This window comes from Scyliorhinus torazame, chromosome 14 (assembly GCF_047496885.1).
Source record: "Scyliorhinus torazame isolate Kashiwa2021f chromosome 14, sScyTor2.1, whole genome shotgun sequence".
Classification (NCBI taxonomy): domain Eukaryota; kingdom Metazoa; phylum Chordata; class Chondrichthyes; order Carcharhiniformes; family Scyliorhinidae; genus Scyliorhinus; species Scyliorhinus torazame.
In genome coordinates this window covers 635821-656765 of record NC_092720.1, presented here as the reverse complement: position 1 = coordinate 656765, position 20945 = coordinate 635821, and the positions used below count along the sequence as shown (strand labels likewise).

The 20945-nt window shown below is 52.7% G+C and overlaps 1 protein-coding gene across 2 annotated transcripts in view; it reads left to right on the top strand.

Annotated features, from left to right (window-relative positions):
• Nucleotides 1-12490, top strand: part of lrrc34 (leucine rich repeat containing 34) — a 96811-nt gene extending 84321 nt beyond the window's left edge. For both annotated transcript variants that reach the window (XM_072473617.1, XM_072473616.1), the window contains exon 11: nt 11547-12490. In XM_072473617.1, coding sequence (XP_072329718.1) covers nt 11547-11828 — 282 coding nt within the window. In that variant the 3' untranslated portion in view covers nt 11829-12490. The remainder of the gene's footprint in view (nt 1-11546) is intronic.
• Nucleotides 12491-20945: the final 8455 nt, after the last annotated feature.

Sequence of the window (20945 nt, the reverse complement as noted above, 5' to 3'; positions counted from 1 at the left end):
GTCCACAAAAGATCAGCCATGATCTCATTGAATGGTGGAGCAGGCTCGAGGGGCCAGATGGCCTACTCCTGCTCCTAGTTCTTATGTTCTTATGTTCTTGTGAACGCCCGCTGTTCGTCGTGCCTGGGCGCAGGTGGCAGGCGCGGTCAGCGCCGTGGGTAACGTCACCCGGACTGGCCAGCAGTGCCGGAAGAAACTCCACGATCTCCTCAGGGTGGCCACGGTGAGTTGGCAGCGCTTGCCCCTGGCACCCCACCTCCCCCCACAGCCCCCCCACCCCCCCCACCCCTCCCCCCCCCCACCTTCCCACATCCCCACACACCCCCACCTCCCCATCCCCCCACACACCCCCACCTCCCCATCCCCCCACACCCACCCGCACCCCCCTCACACACACACCCCCACCTCCCACCTCCCCACACCTCCCACCTCCCCATGCCCCCCCACCTCCCCATCCCCCCCACACACCCCTCACCTCCCCCATCTCCACCCCCCCCCCCACCTGTCATAATATACACCAGTATATCATGGTGCAGACACACACACTGATGGACACACAGCAAGACCAATCAACACACACAACACCGCAGCCAATCACCAGTTAGAGCACACGCACTATAAAGACAGGGGGCATCAGAGTTCCCGCTCATTCGGGATGCAGCCTCCTACAAGGACAGAGTTTACAGCTTACAGCACAGGTCCTCACCATGTGCTGAGTGCATAGACTGGTTAGGACAGGCATAGGTCTTTAGTTTAATCTAACATCGTGTTAACCCACAGTGAAAGTATGTTCAACAGTTTCTAACTTAATGTTAGTGTTGTTCTATTTTAAGTGTTGGTGGCCTGTATGTGTTCCACGGATCCAGAGCACCCAACACATCATGATACCAGGAGTTGAGGGATATTAGAACTTCTCAGACCTACCTGCAAGTGATCTGCCTTCCACCAGCATACAGCCATCCTGCAAAATGGACAGCGTCCGCCCGCCGCCGTCGCTCCGCATCACCGGTAACCTGGGGGCCAACTGGAAGATATTCAAACACCGCTTCCAGCTCTACCTTGAACCACAGACCGGGAAGCTGCCTCAGGCACCAGGAAGATCGCTCTCTTCCTATCCACGGCCGGGGACCATGCCATCCACATTTTCAATTCTCTCACCTTTCCTGATGGTGAAGATAAATCAAAATTCAAGATGGTCCTCCTCAAGTTTGACACTCACTGCAACATCGAGCATAATGAAAGTTTCGAGCGCTATGTATTCCAACAGCGTTTGCAGGGTAAGGATGAACCTTTCCAGTCCTTTCTCACCCACCCCCGCATCCTTGCGCAGTCCTGTAATTACGGGCCCACCTCCGACTCCATGATACGCGACCAGATCGTTTTCGGTGTTCAGTCGGACCCCCTACGCCAGCAGCTCCTCGAGGTAAAGCAGCTCACCCTAGCGACCGCCATCGAGACCTGCGTGCTACACGAACACACCACTAGTCGGTATTCCCACATCCAAGCGGCTGAAACGGCGCGACAAGGTCCCCACAAGGCAGAACGGGTCCAAGCAATCGAGCAACTCCAGGGCCTCAGCCTGGATGATGGCGGCCATTTCGCTCGTTTTTCGCGGACTCCCGCGCTTGTGCGCACCGAACGAGGGGACGGCGACATTGACGAACGTACTGCGCAGGCGCGCACCACGTACGACCACACTCGCATGCGCTGTGGTGCAGCAAATGTACTGACGCTACAACGTGTGGCAACTGTGGCTCCGCCCACTTAAAGCGGCAATGTCCTGCCAAATCCCGACGATTCCTGCGATGTGGCAAACTTGGCCACTAGGCTGCTTTATGCAGATCAGCTCAGCCTGCCAACTCTTGTCGCTCCAGCCAGCCTCGCAGGAATATCCGGGCCATTCAACCCACGGTCACCGAGCCCGGTGCGGACCTGCTACCCGACATTGACACCGAGGACCCGAAGGCACCTGTCGAGTCGGTATCATTACAAAAAACAGGGTGTCCCCGAAGCAAAGAATCCAGCCTCTATCGGTATACACCATCGATCCGAACGATGAGTGGTGTGCCACCCTTACGGTCAACCGGTCCCAAATCCGATTCCGCCTGGACACTGGTGCCTCCGTCAATCTCATTGCGCGGTCTGACCTCCAAAGCCTTTGTGTCAAACCAGCCATCCTTCCATCAGCCTGCCAGCTATTAGATTATAATGGCAATGCCATTGCTTCCAGTGGCTCGTGCCAACTTGAAGTGACGCACAGGTCACGCAAAGCCATCCTTCCCTTTGAAATCGTGGGCTCCTCGAAAGCCTCCCTGCTTGGCGCGCAGGCATGCAAGCTGTTGAAGCTAGTTCAGAGAGTTCACTCTCTCTCTCCTGCTGACGCATCTGCCTTTCAGGACACCGACTTCAGGGCGCAGCTCGACACCATTATCAACCAGCACCACAACGTCTTCGAGGGCATGGGCACGCTCCCATACACCTACAAGATTTTATTAAAACCGAATGCCACGCCTGTGGTGCACGCACCTCGCAGGGTCCCAGCACCCCTTAAGGACCGCCTCAAGCAGCAGCTGCAGGACCTCCAGAACCAAGGAGTGATCTCCAGAGTGACGGAACCGACCGACTGGGTCAGTTCCATGGTATGTGTAAAAACGCCTTCCGGCGAATTGAGACTTTACATTGATCCCAAGGATCTAAATCGCAATATTATGAGACAGCACTATCCAATTCCCAAGCGCGAAGAGCTCACATGTGAGATGGCTCTCGCCAAGCTCTTTACCAAACTTGATGCCTCAAAAGGATTCTGGCAAATCCAGCTCGATAAATCCAGCAGGAAACTCTGCATATTTGACACCCGCTTTGGCAGATATTGTTACAACAGGATGCCGTTCGGGATCATCTCTGCATCAGAAGTGTTCCATAGGATTATGGAACAAATGATGGAAGGCATTGAAGGTGTTCGCGTCTATGTCGATGACATAATCATTTGGTCCACCACCCCGCAGGAGCATGTTAGTCGCCTCCAGTGCGTATTCAGACGTATACATGAGCATGGCCTCCGCCTCAACAGGGCCAAATGCTCTTTGGGTCAGACAGAACTTAAGTTCCTCGGGGACCACATCTCCCAATTTGTGCAGCCCGATGCGGACAAGGTGGCTGCCATCACAGCTGTGAAAACGCCAGAGGACAAGAAGGCGGTCCTCCGATTTCTGGGCATGGTCAATTTTTTAGGGAAATTCATCCCTAACCTCGCCTCTCATACCACGGCTCTCAGGAACCTGGTCAGGAAGACGACAGACTTCCAATGGCTCCCTGCCCACGAGCGCGAATGGAGAGAACTCAAAACAAAACTGACCATGGCCCCGGTCTTCGCTTTCTTTGATCCAGCAAAGGAGACCAAAATTTCGACCGATGCCAGTCAATCCGGCATTGGGGCAGTGCTCCTTCAATGTGATGAGGCCTCATCATGGGCCCCCGTTGCATATGCGTCACGTGCGATGACCCCCACGGAGCAGCGCTACGCGCAGATAGAAAAGGAGTGCCTGGGCCTTCTGACCGGTGTGGTTAAGTTTCACGATTATGTCTACGGACTTCCTAAATTCACCGTCGAGACCGACCATCGCCCGCTGGTCAATATAATACAGAAAGACTTGAACGACATGACGCCTCGCCTCCAGCGTATTCTTCTCAAGCTCTGGCGATATGACTTCCAGCTGGTATACACCCCGGGCAAAGACCTAATCAATGCCGACGCTCTCTCCAGGGCTGTCAACACTCCGTGTGACCCAGCGGGATTTGTCTGCCAGGTTGACGCCCATGTGGCATTCGCGGCCTCCAATCTACCTGCCACGGATGAACGCCTCGTCCAAATTCGCCGCGAGACGGCGGCTGACCCCTTGCTACAGCGTGTCATGCGCCACCTAACGGACGGGTGGCTCAAGGGCCAATGCCCTCAATTCTATAATGTCAGAGATGATCTGACGGCAGTAGACGGGGTTCTTCTAAAACTGGACCGCATTTTCATCCCGCATAGCATGCGGCAGCTCGTCTTGGAACAACTACACGAGGGCCACCTTGGCGTGGAAAAGTGCCGCCGACGGGCCTGAGAGGCAGTGTACTGGCCCGGCGTTAATGAGGACATCGCCAACACAGTGCTCAACTGCCCCACTTGTCAGCGCTTCCAGCCGGCCCAACCACGTGAGACCCTGCAGCCCCATGAGTTGGTCACGTCACCATGGACCAAGCTGGGCATCGACCTGTTCCACGCGCTGGGTAGAGACTATGTCCTGATCGTGGACTACTTTTCGAATTACCTGGAGGTGATACGGATGCACGACATCACCTCGTCTGCAGTCATTCGTGCGTGTAAGGAAACCTTTGCTCGACACAGCATCCCGCTCACGGTTATGTCGGACAATGGCCCCTGCTTCACCAGCCAAGAATGGTCCAACTTTGCCAGGCGGTACAATTTTGCCCATGTGACATCCAGTCCCCTGTACCCCCAATCCAACGGCAAAGCGGAGAAGGGAATACATATCGTCAAACGGCTCCTCTGCAAGGCTGCCGATGCTGGGTCCGATTTCTACCTTGCCTTGCTGGCCTGTCGCTCCGCTCCACTGTCCCCTGGCCTGTCGCCAGCCCAGTTACTCAGGAGTCGCACCCTGAGGACGACGGTGTCGTCCATTCATGTCCCAGACCTCGACCACGTTCCGGTCCTTCGCCCGGATGCAGCTGTCTCGTGCACAGCACAAGGCGGCTCATGACTCCCGTGCAGCTGATCTCCCGGCTCTGGCTCCAGATGACAACGTCCGCGTCCATCTTCCGGATGGGGGCTGGTCTGCAACCGCTGTTGTCCTTCGGCAGGTGGCCCCCCGCTCGTTCCTGGTTCGTCTACCGGATGGCTCCATTCTGCGCCGCAATCGACGCGCCCTTCGCCTCGTTCCACGCTCGCCACGTGATCCTCCAGTGTCGCCTCGCCCTCCTGCTGACCCTGCCATGGACTTTTCAGAGCTCCCTGTCACTCTGCCTCCCCCTGACTCTGACGCGGTCCAGCCCGCTCCTGAACCGGCGGCTCTCGACCCACCCTTGAGGCGGTCAACCAGAATTCGTCGCCCACGTCAGAGACTAGATTTATGAACTTTTCAAATTTAATGGGCGGGATTCTCCACCCCCACGCCGAAGTGGCCGCGCCGTCGTGAATGCCGTCGAGGTTCACGACGGCGCGGAACGGCCCCGGTCCCGACCGATTCAGGCCCTGACAACGGGCCATTTTCGGGGCCGCGTCATCTACACGCGCCAGGCCTTGTCGCCGCGTAAAAGCGTCGCCGCATAACGGACGTCACCCGCGCATGCGTGGTTGCCGCCCTCTCTACGTCCGCCCCGCAAGAAGATGGGGGACGGATCTTGCGGGGCTGCGGAAGGAAGGAGGTCCTCCTTCAGAGAGGACGGCCCGACGATCGGTGGGCACCGATCGCGGGCCACCCCACATTCCAGGTGAAGCCCGGTGCAGGAACCCCCCTCGCTCCCCACAGGCCGCCCCCCACCCAGCGTTCACGCACCGCTCACGACTGCAGCGGCCAGGTGTGGACGTCGCCCGGGGGAACCCGCCGTTTTGGCCTGGCCGCTCGGCCCATCCGGGCCTCAGAATAGCGGGGGTGCCGGAGCATCGCCTTTTTCGGTGTCTCTGGCGATTCTCCGGCCTGCGGCCTGCGAAACTCGACCGGGCCGTTCCCGCCGCTTGGGAGAATCGCGGGAGGGCGTCGGACCGGCGTCCCCGGAAATTTTGGCGGCCCAGGCGATTCTCCCAACCGGCATGGGAGTGGAGAATCGCGCCCATGGACTCTGAATTGTTTTGTTGCTTTGTTTGATCGTTTCCCTGGTTTGTATATAGTGTTGATCTCGTTACTCTTGTTGTATACTGCTTCTCTGCACCAGGCACCTTCCAATGTAAATAGCTTAGTTCTCATGTACGGAGTCCTGTAAATATGTCTGCGCACCCCACACGTAGTGAGGAACATTCTCACCACACATTATTTATTGCCGCACACATACATTTTTTATAAAAGGGGGGATGTCATAATATACACCAGTATATCATGGTGCAGACACACACTGATGGACACACAGTGGGACCAATCAACACACACAACACCGCAGCCAATCACCAGTGAGAGCACACGCACTATAAAGACAGGGGGCATCAAAGTTCCCGCTCATTCGAGCTGCAGCTAGCTAGGAGGACAGAGCTTACAGCCTGCAGCACAGATATTCACCATGTGCTGAGTGCATAGACTGGTTCGGACAGGCATAGGTCTTTAGTTTAATCTAACATCGTGTTAACCCACAGTGAAAGTATGTTCAACAGTTTCTAACTTAATAAAATAGTGTTGCACTATTTTAAGTGTTGGTGGCCTGTATGTGTTCCACGGATCCAGAGCACCCGACACATCACCCCCCCCCACCTCCCCACCCACCCCCACACCCCCCACCTCCCCACACGCCCCCGCCTCCCCACCCCCCCACACCGCCCCCCACCTCCACACACCCCCACCTCCCCATCCTCCCACACTGCCCCCCCCATTTCCACCCCCCCACCTCCCCATCCCCCCACACCGCCCCCCCACCTCCCACCCCCCCCACACACCCCCACCTCCCAACCCCCCATACACCCCCCCACCTCCCCACCCCCCCACCTCCCCATCCCCCCACACCGCCCCCCCACCTCCCACCCCCCCCACACACCCCCACCTCCCAACCCCCCATACACCCCCCCACCTCCCCACCCCCCACCTCCCCATCCCCCCACACCACCCCTCCCACCTCCCCCCCAAACACCCCCCACCCCCAGCTCCCCACCCCCCCACCTCCCCACCACCCCCCCCACCTCCACACACTTCCCCCCCACCCCCACCCCTACCTCCCCACACCCCTCCCCACCTCCACCACACACGAACAGATTCAAAAACAGCTTCTTCCCCACTGTTACCAGACTCCTAAATGACCCTCTTATGTACTGACCTCATTAACACTACACCCTGTATGCTTCACCCGATGCCAGTCTTTATGTAGTTACATTGTATATGTTGTGTTGCCCTATTATGTATTTTCTTTTATTCCCTTTTCTTCCCATGTACTTAATGATCTGTTGAACTGCTCGCAGAAAAATACTTTTCACTGTACCTCGGTACACGTGACAATAAACAAATCCAATCCAATCCAATCCCCCCCGCAACCCACCCCACCCCCATGCCTCCATTCTGCCATCTTGTCTCTTACAGGACCTAGCCGGAGATGGGGCCGGTCCATCCGGAGCCCCCCACCCCCAGCCAGTGCCGGAGCCGATGCCCCCAGACAGCCGAGCACTGACGGGGAGAGCAGCCGGACCACCAGCCCTCCGCCCGAGACTCAGGAGACCCCGAGCTCGGGTCGGAGGAGGACACGGACTTTCCGTCACAGCTTCTCCAACACCCTCCACCATCTCAAACACTATCACCTCGGTTGGGTAAATTAGTGAAGAGCCTCCTGGGACACTATCTGATGCACACCACACAGTCGGTCTGGTGCAGCAGGTGGAGGTAGGAGCAGCCGAGGGGCCGGACGGTCGGAGGGCAGACTGGCTCCAGGAACCAGCTGCCACCCAGACTGGTCCCGGGTTCCTGCAACATCCAGTCCCATCCACAGTGCCGGTGCAGAGAGCCAGGGACTACGGGAGGGGATGGCCGGCTTCCAGCACCTGCAGGGGCAGGCGGAGGAGTCCATCTGCGTGCAGGGGGTGATGCCAGCCATGGGTGCCACCCAGGCCGACACCGCACGGGTGTCGTCCGGGGGTGGAGGCAATGGTGTTGGATATGGGTCAGTGTGTGAAGACCTGGGGCATTCTGTACAGGCGGGGGCCGAGGCCCAGGACAGGGCTGCCCTCTCACAGATGGGGCCCATGCCAGTGACCCCCAAAGTGGAGGTGCCAAAGCAGCACAGCACCTCGGACTGCTCCCCTCCTGTCCCTGCCGCATCTGGTGGGAAGCGGGCAGAACAGGGTGGCACCACACCAGCCGGGACGCCGAGCAGCGGCCGAGTCCATCCAGGCTGGACCCCCCCAGGAGACGTGCGCCAACAGGGTCCCTTGTCGCAGGGCAGGAGTCACAGCAGGCCACCTCCACTCCTGCTGTACTTGAGCGAACCACCTAGATGTAATGTTAGGGCCCATAAGGCCAGAAAGTTAAACACCGGTTAGGTTGGCACGGGTGAAGGGCACAGTTTAGTTACAGGGTGTAGACTGTATATACCTCTTCACATTAAACACCTGTTCACACCGTTCAAACCTGCCTCTGTGCTCTGCCTGATGGGCGTGGGGGTGTGGCGGTCAATGCTGGCCAGATGGAGTGGGGGTGGGGGATGAATGCAGGCCCTGTAGGTGGACCGTGCTCCCCCCCCCCCCCCCAACAATCCCCATACCCCGACCATCCCCAGCACCCTTACCCCAAGGATTCGACGTGACTGTGTGATGGACTGGCCAGCTCACATGCAGGGATGGAAGATGCTATTGTGGGCATGAGTCAGACATTGTCTAACGATGTGGAGCACAGAGCTCATCGCAGAGCGGGCTATCATCATCCTCCATCCCATGAACCCGTACGTGTTGGCCTTGGCGCACACGTTGGGGGCCTCCAATGCCTACCCAGGCCCCATGTCCTGCCCACCCTCTCCCTCCCACACAGTGAGGTATTGTCACTGGACTAGTAATCCAGAGACCAAGGGCTCAATTTCCCCCAACTCCATGCGACCCCCCCCCCCCCCCCACAATCCCGCCTTCACATCCCCTCCCCCAATCACTGCGAACCATGAACCATGGCTGGCTTGCAGGACGCGGCAATGGTGGTCCATCTCTGAATGCCACCCCAGTCCTGTGGGGGTCACCCTGGTCCCACGGCCCTACCACCTGTCACCCCCCCCCCCCAGCTGACCATGCCAGTTTCAGGACCGGCAGCACACGGTCGCGCCTCTCTGTGTCCGACCTCCTCGCTCTCCCTCACAATTCCCAGCCCAGCACAAGTGAACCTTGCCATCGGGAATTGCCGCCGTGGAGGTGGAGAATTGCGGAGGATCCGGGGAATACCATGTCAGGCATCCTATTGAGATGCGAACGGTGTTTACTGTGTGTGTGGAGCGGAACGCATTGACGGCGCTGTCGAGATACCGGAGAATTGTGATTTGGCGTCAAATCAGCGCCTGCCATGATTTTGGCGGCGAAACCGATCCTCCGTCCAATTGCGTTTCCCGATTCCAGCGTCAGCCGATGGAGAATGTGGTGGATTGTGCAATGGCAGCCGGTGATTTAAAACTTCCCTCCTGGAACGTGCGAGGAATTCATCATCCTATCAAAGGAAACTGCCCTTAAAACGGAGAACGTAGACAGAGCCTTGTTACAAGACCCTCATTTGAATGACAAGGAGCATTTAAAGTTAAAGCGTGAGTGGGTGGGGCAGGTTTCTGTCACCTCGCTCTCCACCAGCGGATGGATAAGAGGCTAGCTAATTATGTTTTGGGCAGAGACTTTCATTTCCATTAACTGCAGTTGAGTTGATAGAATCATAGAATCCCTACTCGGCCCACCGAGTCTGCACCGACCCTTCAAATGTCCATCCTTGCCCTCTCCCCTTATCCCCGGAACCCCATAACCTAACCTGCACCTCCGTAGACACTAAGAGGCGATTTACCATGGCCAACCCACCTAACATGCACTTTGAACTGGTGCCAGTAGCCTACGGGCATTGTGGTTATTCCCAGGATTCTTAAAGCTTCCCAGAATACCTGACCATCCTGGCCATCGTGCTTTTAACTTCAGGGGCTGGATCCCACCTTGCAAATAATGATAGCGACAACTGTAGTGGAGGCCCCCGTGTCCACCTCCATTATCAACATTGGGGGTGTCTTTCTCACTTTTATTTTGTTTAAACTGTAAACTTCACATCGGTTTCCAGAGTTATTCTCAATGCTATGTGCTGGCGTCGGAGTTTTCTTTTTATTGGCCCCCTGTGGCTCTGCCAGTCTTGTATTTTCTCATAATGTGCCGCCCCTATTGCAGGCAGAACATGTCGCTTCCCTGAATTTACAACTTTCCTGGGGATGGTCACCCCTGCGCCAGTAGAATTCTTCATCTTTAACGGCAAGACTGCCAGAGGCTTCGCACCAAACCTGCTGGACCTTGCCTGCTTGCACGTTCTGTAACTCCATTCCCCCGTCCCCCCACCCCCCAACCACAGCACTTTCTAAAGTCTGGGTGACCTCTAATGCCTTCTTTAAGGCAATCTCTGCCTCTGCTAGCAATTCTTTGTCTGGCCGCGTCGTTAACACCACAGACCAGCCTGTCTCTCAACATGTCATTGAGTGCATTGTTCAGTCATTTGTTTTCGGCATGCCACGAACACCACAATCATCTCCCTGTGTCCCTTGTTGTTGAATTGAACTTGTATTGTTGCATTATCATTGAAGGCTTTTGGTGATTATTCCCTTGACTAATCCCACAAGCCCATCGAAGGTTTTTGAGTCGGGAGCTTCTGGAGAAGTCAGACACCTAATCAGATTATATGTGGGAGCCCCGGAGGCTGCTAATAGGATTATCCGCTGCTTCTCTTCTCTTGTTGGCCTTAAAAAAAAAAGCAGAGGCATTCGACATCTCGCGCCCATTTCTCTGTATTGGGGTCAAATGGTTCTCGTTTGCCAAAAGGAGGTATTTTGACACTGACAGACTGCTGAATGAGTTACTTCAGTAGGAAGGCCCGAATGTAACACCCTGGCAGACGGGTGACAACCAAGTTGATTAACGAATAGCAGTTTATTAAAGTAATAACTATATACAAGGTGTGAGATAAAAAAGTTACCCTTGTCCAAGAGTCCAAATTCCTGACCAACTGGGAAAACCGTACTCCGCCCCAGGGTTCATATGCTCCCGCCCATTGGCCGAGTGGGTCACATGACAATCTGGGAACCCACCCCCTTAAAGGGGCATGCTACCTACCTGGGACAATGTCAAAGACCATAAACAATGGTGGGTTTGGTGGCAAAATGAATTGACATTGTAGCAAATGTTTTTGTCCATGGCACAGAATTGGCCTGGAAAGCAGTTGAGGGGTAATCTGCCAGGGCTGGTCATGCCAAGGGGTTTAATGGATCCTGATGTTCAAGCAAATCGTTCATGATCTCCTCCAGCCCAGAACCCAGCCACCTCCCAAACCACCCACCCCGAAACCACACTGCACATGGAGCAGTTAATTTAGCACAGAATCTTAGTGCCTCAAAATGCTGTGTTTTTCCAGCATGCATTTTGAATTGGGTAAAGTATGAGGGTCAGATAATTGGACAATTACATTGACATTCCAAGATGAAGAGGGTGATTGTCTTGTGTCAGAGAGCTTGGACAGGAACCAGAATTTCATATTCTTTAATGAGTATTATTGAAACTCGAAAGGAGCAAGGAAAGTTAAAGTATGTCATTTGGGACAACAGCTGACCAGCTTAGTGCCATTTAACTTTCTCATTTAATATTTCAGGATTTTGCAAGTCTATTAAAATCTGGGCGACTGAAACCGAAGCGGACGGACGTCAGCCCATACTGGATTGACGGGCGGGTCTACCTGGCTGAACTTGCTAATGGGCTGCAGATGAATTATTACTGGGCTCCCCCACATGGTGAGAAGGATGATGCAGCTTTGAATGCCAGCACATACCTGCTGAAAGATGCACATAGTTCACTGAGCCAGATCGATATAGAAGAATCAACAGATGTTTCCAGTCCAGAAGGGGGACATTACTTCTCGACTAGCTCGTTCTAACAGTTTTCCAATGAATTCCATTCTCTTGCTTTTCCCCCCATAGTTCTGTAGATGTTTCCTTTTGAAGTAAACAATCTAATTACCTTCAAAATTGACCATTGAACCGACTTCAACCAACCTTTCAGACAGCACAAATCACAAAAGCTCTATTCCAAAAACGTATTCTCATCTCCCATATGATTCTTTTGCTAATTACCTTAAACTTATGTCCTTTAATTATTGATTCCTTAGCCAGTTGTCTCCTTATTTACTCCATCAAAACCCCTCAAAATTTTTACCACCTCATAATCTTCTTTGTCTGAAGGAGAAAAGTCCAGCGTTTCCAGTCCCTCCAAATAACAGAATTTCCACATCCCTGAAAACATTCTCCTTCCTAAAGTGAGCTGCTCCAAGTTGAACACAACACTGCAGCAATGCTTGACTCTGTTTTATGAAAGGTTTACGATAATGTCTCTAGTTTTGTACTTTGTCCTTCAATTGATTCAGCCAAAAATTCCAGAGATCTTTTTAACAGCTTTAACTTGGCAACTTCAAGGATTGGTGCTTGTGAACGCTACATTGCTGTTCACATACACGCGTTTAAATTATACCATTTAAACATATGTAACCTCAGATTGTTGAAGCAAATAGTTGTTCAAATAAATATTTAACCTAATGATCAATCGTATCAGTGTGGATTTTCTGTTACTGTTAATTGTCATGTTTAGCCTTTGCTCTAATTCTCACTCAGCGAAGCTCTAGGTGTCAAACCGGAGGTGTGCCACCCAAAGGATTCACTGCAGGAACTCAGCAGTTCAATAGCACCTTCCAAACCCACCATCTCTACTGTCTGAAAGGCCAAAGGCAGCAGATGTATAGGAACAGCACCCCCCACCGGCAGGTTTCCCTCCAAGACACGCCATTCTGACTTCACAGAATCACTAATCTTTACAGTGGAAGAGGAAGCCATTTGACCATCGAGTCTGCACTGATCCTCCAAAAGGGCAATCTATCTAGTCCCACTGCCCTCTCTCGTCACCATAACCTTGCACATGTTTAAGCTAACAATCCAATTCCCTTTTGAATACCTCAATTGAAACTGGATCCACCACTCAGAAAGTTTGTTCCAGATTCCAAACACCTCTTGGGTGAAAATTATTCCCTCACTTCACTTCTCCTCATTTTCCCCATTAATTTGAATCTGTGTCGGCTCGTTCTTGATGCTTTCTTGAGAGGCAAGTTTCTCTCCATTTACCCTGTCCATACCTCTCAGGATTTTGAATAATAGGGGCTGGTTTAGCACAGGGTTAAATCGCTGGCTTTGAAAGCAGACCAAGGCAGGCCAGCAGCACGGTTCGATTCCCGTAACAGCCTCCCCGAACAGGCGCCGGAATGTGGCAACTAGGGGCTTTTCACAGTAACTTCATTTGAAGCCTACTTGTGACAATAAGCGATTTTCGTTCAAGTCTCCTCTCAACCACCTTTTCTCCAAGGATCGCAATTCCAACCTCTCTCTGGAATCATTATTAATTTGCTCTGTACTCCCTCCAACACAGTCACATCCTTCCTCAAGTATGGTGCCCAGAACTTGACACAGTGCTACAGACGAGGCCAAATTAATGTCTTATATCAGTTCAACATGACTCCCTTACTCTTGTACTCAATTCCCCTATTAATTAAACCTAGGATATTATGGGCTGGATTCTCCGGAGGCGGGAGGCAGGGTGCCATTCACTGGCAGCGGGATTCTCTGTTCCTGCCGCTGTCAATGGGAATTCCCATTGAAGACCCAGCATTCCGTTGGGAAAGCCTCGAGCAGGGGTGTGCTGCCAGCAGCAACTGAGAATCTTACCGCCAGCGAACAGCCGGAGAACTCCGGCCAATATTTTTTATTAACCACTCTTTCAACCTGCTCTGCCATCTTCAATGATTTATGTACAGATACACCGAGGTCCCGCTGTCCCTCCTTTAGAGTCTCTTGCTTTTTGTCTCTCCACATTCTTCCTGCCAAAATGAATCACCTCACACTTCTCTGCATTGAACTTCATCTGCCACTTGTCTGCCCAATCCACCAACAGGTCTGTGTCCTGTTGAAAATAAGGCCATCCTCATCACAATTGACAAGGTTTCCAATCTTCAAATAATTTGCAAATTTTGATATAATGCCCTGAACACCACAGTCTGGTCATTAACCTATATCAGGAAGAACAATTGTCCCAACACCGACCCCTGGGGAACTCCATTACAAACCTTCCCCCAATCTTAAAAACAACCATTTTCCACAACTGTTTCCTGTCACTCAGTCAATTTCTTATCCAGGTTCCTACTTTTCCCTTTTATTCCAGGAGCTGGAATTTTTCTCCCCAGTCTGTTGTGTGGTACTGTATCAAATGCCTTTTGCAAATCCGCATAAACCACAACAACAGTGTTGCCCTTATCAACTTTCTCTGCTACCTGATCAAAAGACTCGAACAAGTAAATTAAACAAGATTTTCCGTTAATGAATCCATGCCAGCTTTCTTGAGTTAGTCTGCACCTGTCTATGTGACTATTTTGTCCTTGTCAGAACCTCCACAGGAACCAAGAGGAAACCATCACTGATCTCCCTGTGGGACTCGTGGGGAACGAGCTTCCAACATGAGCTGCAGGGTCTCTTATTTTTATCTTCTAATAAGAATCAGAAGTCTGGTTGGCGGAGATTCAAAGATACAAATTTATTGTTAGTTACTCACTTGAATAAGAACAAAGAACTGAATAAAATTGGGTCCATGGGCGAGTAAACTGCATAAAACTGAGAAACGTAATATCGAACAATACAGAAAAGTCAAGCACATGGGCAAAAGCAGAAAGAGATCACTAAACACAAACAGATGATTCAAGAATTCAGGAACAAAGAACCTCCTATTTTATGGAAACTTATCTCTGGTTTAACCCCTCACTTGTGTTCACCAGCTTCCAATTCTCAGCTGGGACCTCATGGTTTGTTCAGCGGACTGGGGGAATTAGCTCAATTGTTAGAGCATTCGCTTTGCATGTGAGAGGTAGTGGGATCAATGCCCAGATTCTCCACTGTGATTTTATCTTTGTTGGGCAGCACGGTGGCGCAGTGGTTAGCACTGCTGCCTCACGGCACCGAGAACCCAGGTTCGATCCGTGCCCTGGGTCACTATCCGTGTGAAGTTTGCACATTCTCCGTGTCTGCGTGGGTCTCACCCCCACAACCCAAAGATGTGCAGGGTAGGTGGATTAGCCATGCTAACTTGCCCCTTAATTGGGGGGAAAAAAAAATTGGGTACTCTAAATTTATTTTTTTTAAACTCTTTGTTGGGCGGCACAGTAGCACAGTGGTTAGCACTGTTGCTTCACGGCACCTGGGTCCCAGGTTCGATTCCCTGCTGGGTCACTGTCTGTGCGGAGTCTGCACGTTCTCCCCGTGTCTGCGTGGGTTTCCTCCGGGTGTTCTGGCTTCCTCCCTCAAGTCTCAAAAGACGAGCTTTTTTTAGATGAATTGGACATTCTGAATTCTCCCTCTGTGTACCCGAACAGGCTCTGGAGTGTGGCGACTAGGGGCTTTTCACAGTAACTTCATTGCAGTGTTAATGTAAGCCTACTTGTGACAATAATAAAGGTTATTGTGAATGTCTGTTGTTTAGAGGATAACTTGTCAATCAACCATTGGGCATTACTTTAGAGGGTATTAATTTACACAGAGGGTAGTGGGTGCCTGGAACCCGCTGCCGGAGGAGGTGGTGGAAGCAGGGACGATAGTGACGTTTAAAGGGCATCTTGACGAATACATGAATAGGATGGGAATAGAGGGATATGGACCCTGGAAGTGCAGAAGATTTTAGTTTAGACGGGCAGCATGGTCAGCATAGGCTTGGAGGGCCGAAGGGCCTGTTCCTGTGCTGTACTTTCCTTTGCTCTTTGTTATTTGTACTTGAGATTGATTGGGGTCTATCAAAACTAGCTTCGCGTTTGCGCGTGCAGTCTTAGGAAAAGAACTGGATGTGTTTTCTCACACCTTGCCATATTTCATAGTTTGGCGGAGACCTAACTAAAACTTCTCCAGCTTCCACCCTAAACACATTAAAGAAGCCATCCCCCATGGACAAGCTCTCTGTATGCACAGGATCTGCTCAGATGAGGAGGAGCGTAACAGACATCTACAGACGCTGACAGATGCCCTCGTACAAACGGGATATGGCGCTCAACTCATCGATCGACAGTTCCAACGCGCCACAGCAAAAAAACGCACCGACCTCCTCAGAAGACAAACATGGGACACAACCGATAGAATACCCTTCGTCGTCCAGTACTTTCCCGGAGCGGAGAAACTACTACATCTTTTTCACAGCCTTCAACACGTCATCGATGAAGATGAACATCTTGCCAAGGTCATCCCCACACCCCCACTACTTGCCTTCAAACAACCGCGCAACCTCAAACAAACCATTGTTTGCAGCAAACTACCCAGCCTTCAGAACAGTGACCACGACACCACACAACCCTGCCATGGCAATCTCTGCAAGACGTGCCAGATCATCGACATGAATACCACCATTACACGTGAGAACACCACCCACCAGGTACGCGGTACATACTCGTGCGACTCGGCCAACGTTGTCTACCTCATACGCTGCAGGAAAGGATGTCCCGAAGCGTGGTACATTGGCGAGACCATGCAGACGCTGCGACAACGAATGAACGGACATCGCGCGACAATCACCAGGCAGGAATGTTCCCTTCCAGTCGGGGAACACTTCAGCAGTCAAGGGCATTCAGCCTCTGATCTCCGGGTAAGCGTTCTCCAAGGCGGCCTTCAGGACGCGCAACAACGCAGAATCGCCGAGCAGAAACTTATAGCCAAGTTCCGCACACATGAGTGCGGCCTCAACCGGGACCTGGGATTCATGTCGCATTACATTCATCCCCCAACACCTGGCCTGCGAAATCCTACCAACTGTCCTGGCTTGACACAATTCACACCTCTTTAACCTGGGGTTACCCCATCTCTGGGTCTGTAAAGATTTAATGACCTGCTAATGCTCGCATTCCTAGCATTGTTTGGCATCTTTGAATTTGTCTATATATGTGTTTCTGGAACAGACCTCTTCATTCACCTGAGGAAGGAGCAGCGCTCCGAAAGCTAGTGACATCGAAACAAACCTGTTGGACTTTAACCTGGTGTTGTAAGACTTCTTATTGGGCTCACCCCAGTCCAACGCCAGTATCGCCACATCATAACTAAAACTGATTAGTTGATTGCACAAGAACACTCTGATCTCAGTATTGAATACAATGGTTAATTCATTATCATAGAACCATAGAATTTACAGTGCAGAAGGAGGCCATTCAGCCCATCGAGTCTGCACCAGCCCTTACAAAGAGCACCCTACTGAAGCCCACGTATCTACCCTATCCCCGTAACTCCACTTAACATTATTTGGACACTAAGGGCAATTTATCATGGCCAACCCACCTAACCCGCACATCTTTGGACTGTGGGAGGAATCCGGAGGAAACCCACGCAGACACGGAGAGAACATGCAGACTCCACACAGACAGTGACCCAGAGGGGAATCGAACCTGGGATCCTGGAGCTGTGAAGCAACTGTGCTAACCACCATGCTACCGTGCTGCCCTATACGAGAAAATGACTGGGTTCCCATAGTCAAGACACTTTTAATATTTTGCTTATTAGTTATATGCATTCAAGGGTGATTTAGAGATGTGGATCAGAAATTGGCTAGCTGAAAGAAGGCAGAGGGTGGTGGTTGATGGGAAATGTTCAGAATGGAGTTCTGTCACAAGTGGCGTACCACAAGGATCTGTTCTGGGGCCATTGCCGTTTGTCATTTTTATCAATGACCTAGAGGAAGGCGCAGAAGGGTGGGTGAGTAAATTTGCAGACGATACTAAAGTCGGTGGTGTTGTCGATAGTGTGGAAGGATGTAGCAGGTTACAGAGGGATATAGATAAGCTGCAGAGCTGGGCTGAGAGGTGGCAAATGGAGTTTAATGTAGAGAAGTGTGAGGTGATTCACTTTGGAAGGAATAACAGGAATGCGGAATATTTGGCTAATGGAAAAGTTCTTGAAAGTGTGGATGAGCAGAGGGATCTAGGTGTCCATGTACATAGATCCCTGAAAGTTGCCACCCAGGTTGATAGGGTTGTGAAGAAGACCTATGGAGTGTTGGCCTTTATTGGTAGAGGGATTGAGTTCCGGAGTCGGGAGGTCATGTTGCAGCTGGACAGTACTCTGGTACGGCCGCATTTGGAGTATTGCGTACAGTTCTGGTCACCGCATTATAGGAAGGACGTGGATGCTTTGGAGCGGGTGCAGAGGAGATTTACCAGAATGTTGCCTGGTATGGAGGGAAAATCTTATGAGGAAAGGCTGATGGACTTGAGGTTGTTTTCGTTAGAGAGAAGAAGGTTAAGAGGAGACTTAATAGAGGCATACAAAATGATCAGGGGGTTGGATAGGGTGGACAGTGAGAGCCTTCTCCCGCGGATGGAAATGGCTAGCACGAGGGGACATAGCCTTAAACTGAGGGGTAATAGATATAGGACAGAGGTCAGAGGTAGGTTCTTTACGCAAAGAGTAGTGAGGCCGTGGAATGCCCTACCTGCTACAGTAGTGAACTCGCCAACATTGAGGGCATTTAAAAGTTTATTGGATAAACATATGGATGATAATGGCATAGTGTAGGTTAGATGGCTTTTGTTTCGGTGCAACATCGTGGGCCGAAGGGCCTGTACTGCGCTGCATCGTTCTAGGTTCTATGTTCTATGTTATTACTAACTTTGAGGTCCTACTTTTTAGTTTAACTCCTAACTCCCTGAATTCAGCTTGTAGGACCTGATCCTGTTTTTTTATCTATTTCGTTAGTGCCTATGTGCCCCGGACACAGCCCCCGGTATTCCCGGACACTGCTTCCGCCATTCCCAGTCATATATCCCACTCACTGTCACCCACTCACTGTCTCCCACTCACTGTCTCCCACTCACTGTCTCCCACTGTCTCCCACTCACTGTCTCCCACTGTCTCACACTCACTGTCTCCCAATCACTGTCACCCACTGTCTCCCACTGTCTCCCACTCACTGTCACCCACTCACTGTCTCCCACTCACTGTCTCCCACTCACTGTCTCCCACTCACTGTCTCCCACTCACTGTCTCCCACTCACTGTCTCCCACTGTCTCCCACTCACGGTCTCCCACTCACGGTCTCCCACTCACTGTCACCCACTCACTGTCACCCACTGTCTCCCACTCACTGTCTCCCACTGTCACCCACTCACTGTCTCCCACTCACTGTCTCCCACTCACTGTCTCCCACTGTCTCCCACTCACTGTCACCCGCTCACTGTCTCCCACTCACTGTCTCCCACTGTCTCCCACTCACGGTCTCCCACTCACGGTCTCCCACTCACTGTCACCCACTCACTGTCACCCACTGTCTCCCACTCACTGTCTCCCACTGTCACCCACTCACTGTCTCCCACTCACTGTCTCCCACTCACTGTCTCCCACTGTCTCCCACTCACTGTCACCCGCTCACTGTCTCCCACTCACTGTCTCCCACTCACTGTCTCCCACTCACTGTCACCCACTGTCTCCCACTCACTGTCTCCCACTGTCACCCACTCACTGTCTCCCACTCACGGTCTCCCACTCACTGTCACCCACTCACTGTCACCCACTGTCTCCCACTCACTGTCTCCCACTGTCTCCCACTCACTGTCTCCCACTCACTGTCTCCCACTCACTGTCTCCCACTCACTGTCTCCCACTGTCTCCCACTCACTGTCTCCCACTCACTGTCTCCCACTCACTGTCTCCCACTCACTGTCACCCACTCACTGTCACCCACTCACTGTCACCCACTCACTGTCTCCCACTCACTGTCTCCCACTCACTGTCTCCCACTCACTGTCTCCCACTCACTGTCTCCCACTCACTGTCTCCCACTCACTGTCACCCACTCACTGTCACCCACTCACTGTCTCCCACTGTCACCCACTCACTGTCTCCCACTCACTGTCCCCCACTGTCTCCCACTCACTGTCTCCCACTGTCACCCGCTCACTGTCTCCCACTCACTGTCTCCCACTCACTGTCACCCACTGTCACCCACTCACTGTCTCCCACTCACGGTCTCCCACTCACTGTCACCCACTCACTGTCACCCACTGTCTCCCACTCACTGTCTCCCACTCACTGTCTCCCACTGTCACCCACTCACTGTCTCCCACTCACGGTCTCCCACTCACTGTCACCCACTCACTGTCACCCACTGTCTCCCACCCACTGTCTCCCACTCACTGTCTCCCACTGTCACCCACTCACTGTCTCCCACTCACGGTCTCCCACTCACTGTCACCCACTCACTGTCACCCACTGTCTCCCACTCACTGTCTCCCACTGTCTCCCACTCACTGTCTCCCACTCACTGTCTCCCACTCACTGTCTCCCACTGTCTCCCACTCACTGTCTCCCACACACTGTCTCCCACTCACTGTCACCCACTCACTGTCACCCACTCACTGTCACCCACTCACTGTCTCCCACTCACTGTCTCCCACTCACTGTCTCCCACTCACTGTCTCCCACTCACTGTCTCCCACTCACTGTCTCCCACTCACTGTCTCCCACTCACTGTCACCCACTCACTGTCACCCACTCACTGTCTCCCACTGTCACCCACTCACTGTCTCCCACTCACTGTCCCCCACTGTCTCCCACTCACTGTCTCCCACTGTCACCCACTCACTGTCTCCCACTCACTGTCTCCCACTCACTGTCCCCCACTCACTGTCTCCCACTCACTGTCTCCCACTCACTGTCTCCCACTCACTGTCTCCCACTCACTGTCCCCCACTCACTGTCTCCCACTCACTGTCACCCACTCACTGTCTCCCACTCACTGTCTCCCACTCACTGTCACCCACTCACTGTCTCCCACTCACTGTCTCCCACTCACTGTCTCCCACTCACTGTCTCCCACTCACTGTCACCCACTCACTGTCTCCCACTCACTGTCTCCCACTCACTGTCTCCCACTGACTCCCACTCACTGTCTCCCACTCACTGTCTCCCACTCACTGTCTCCCACTGTCTCCCACTCACTG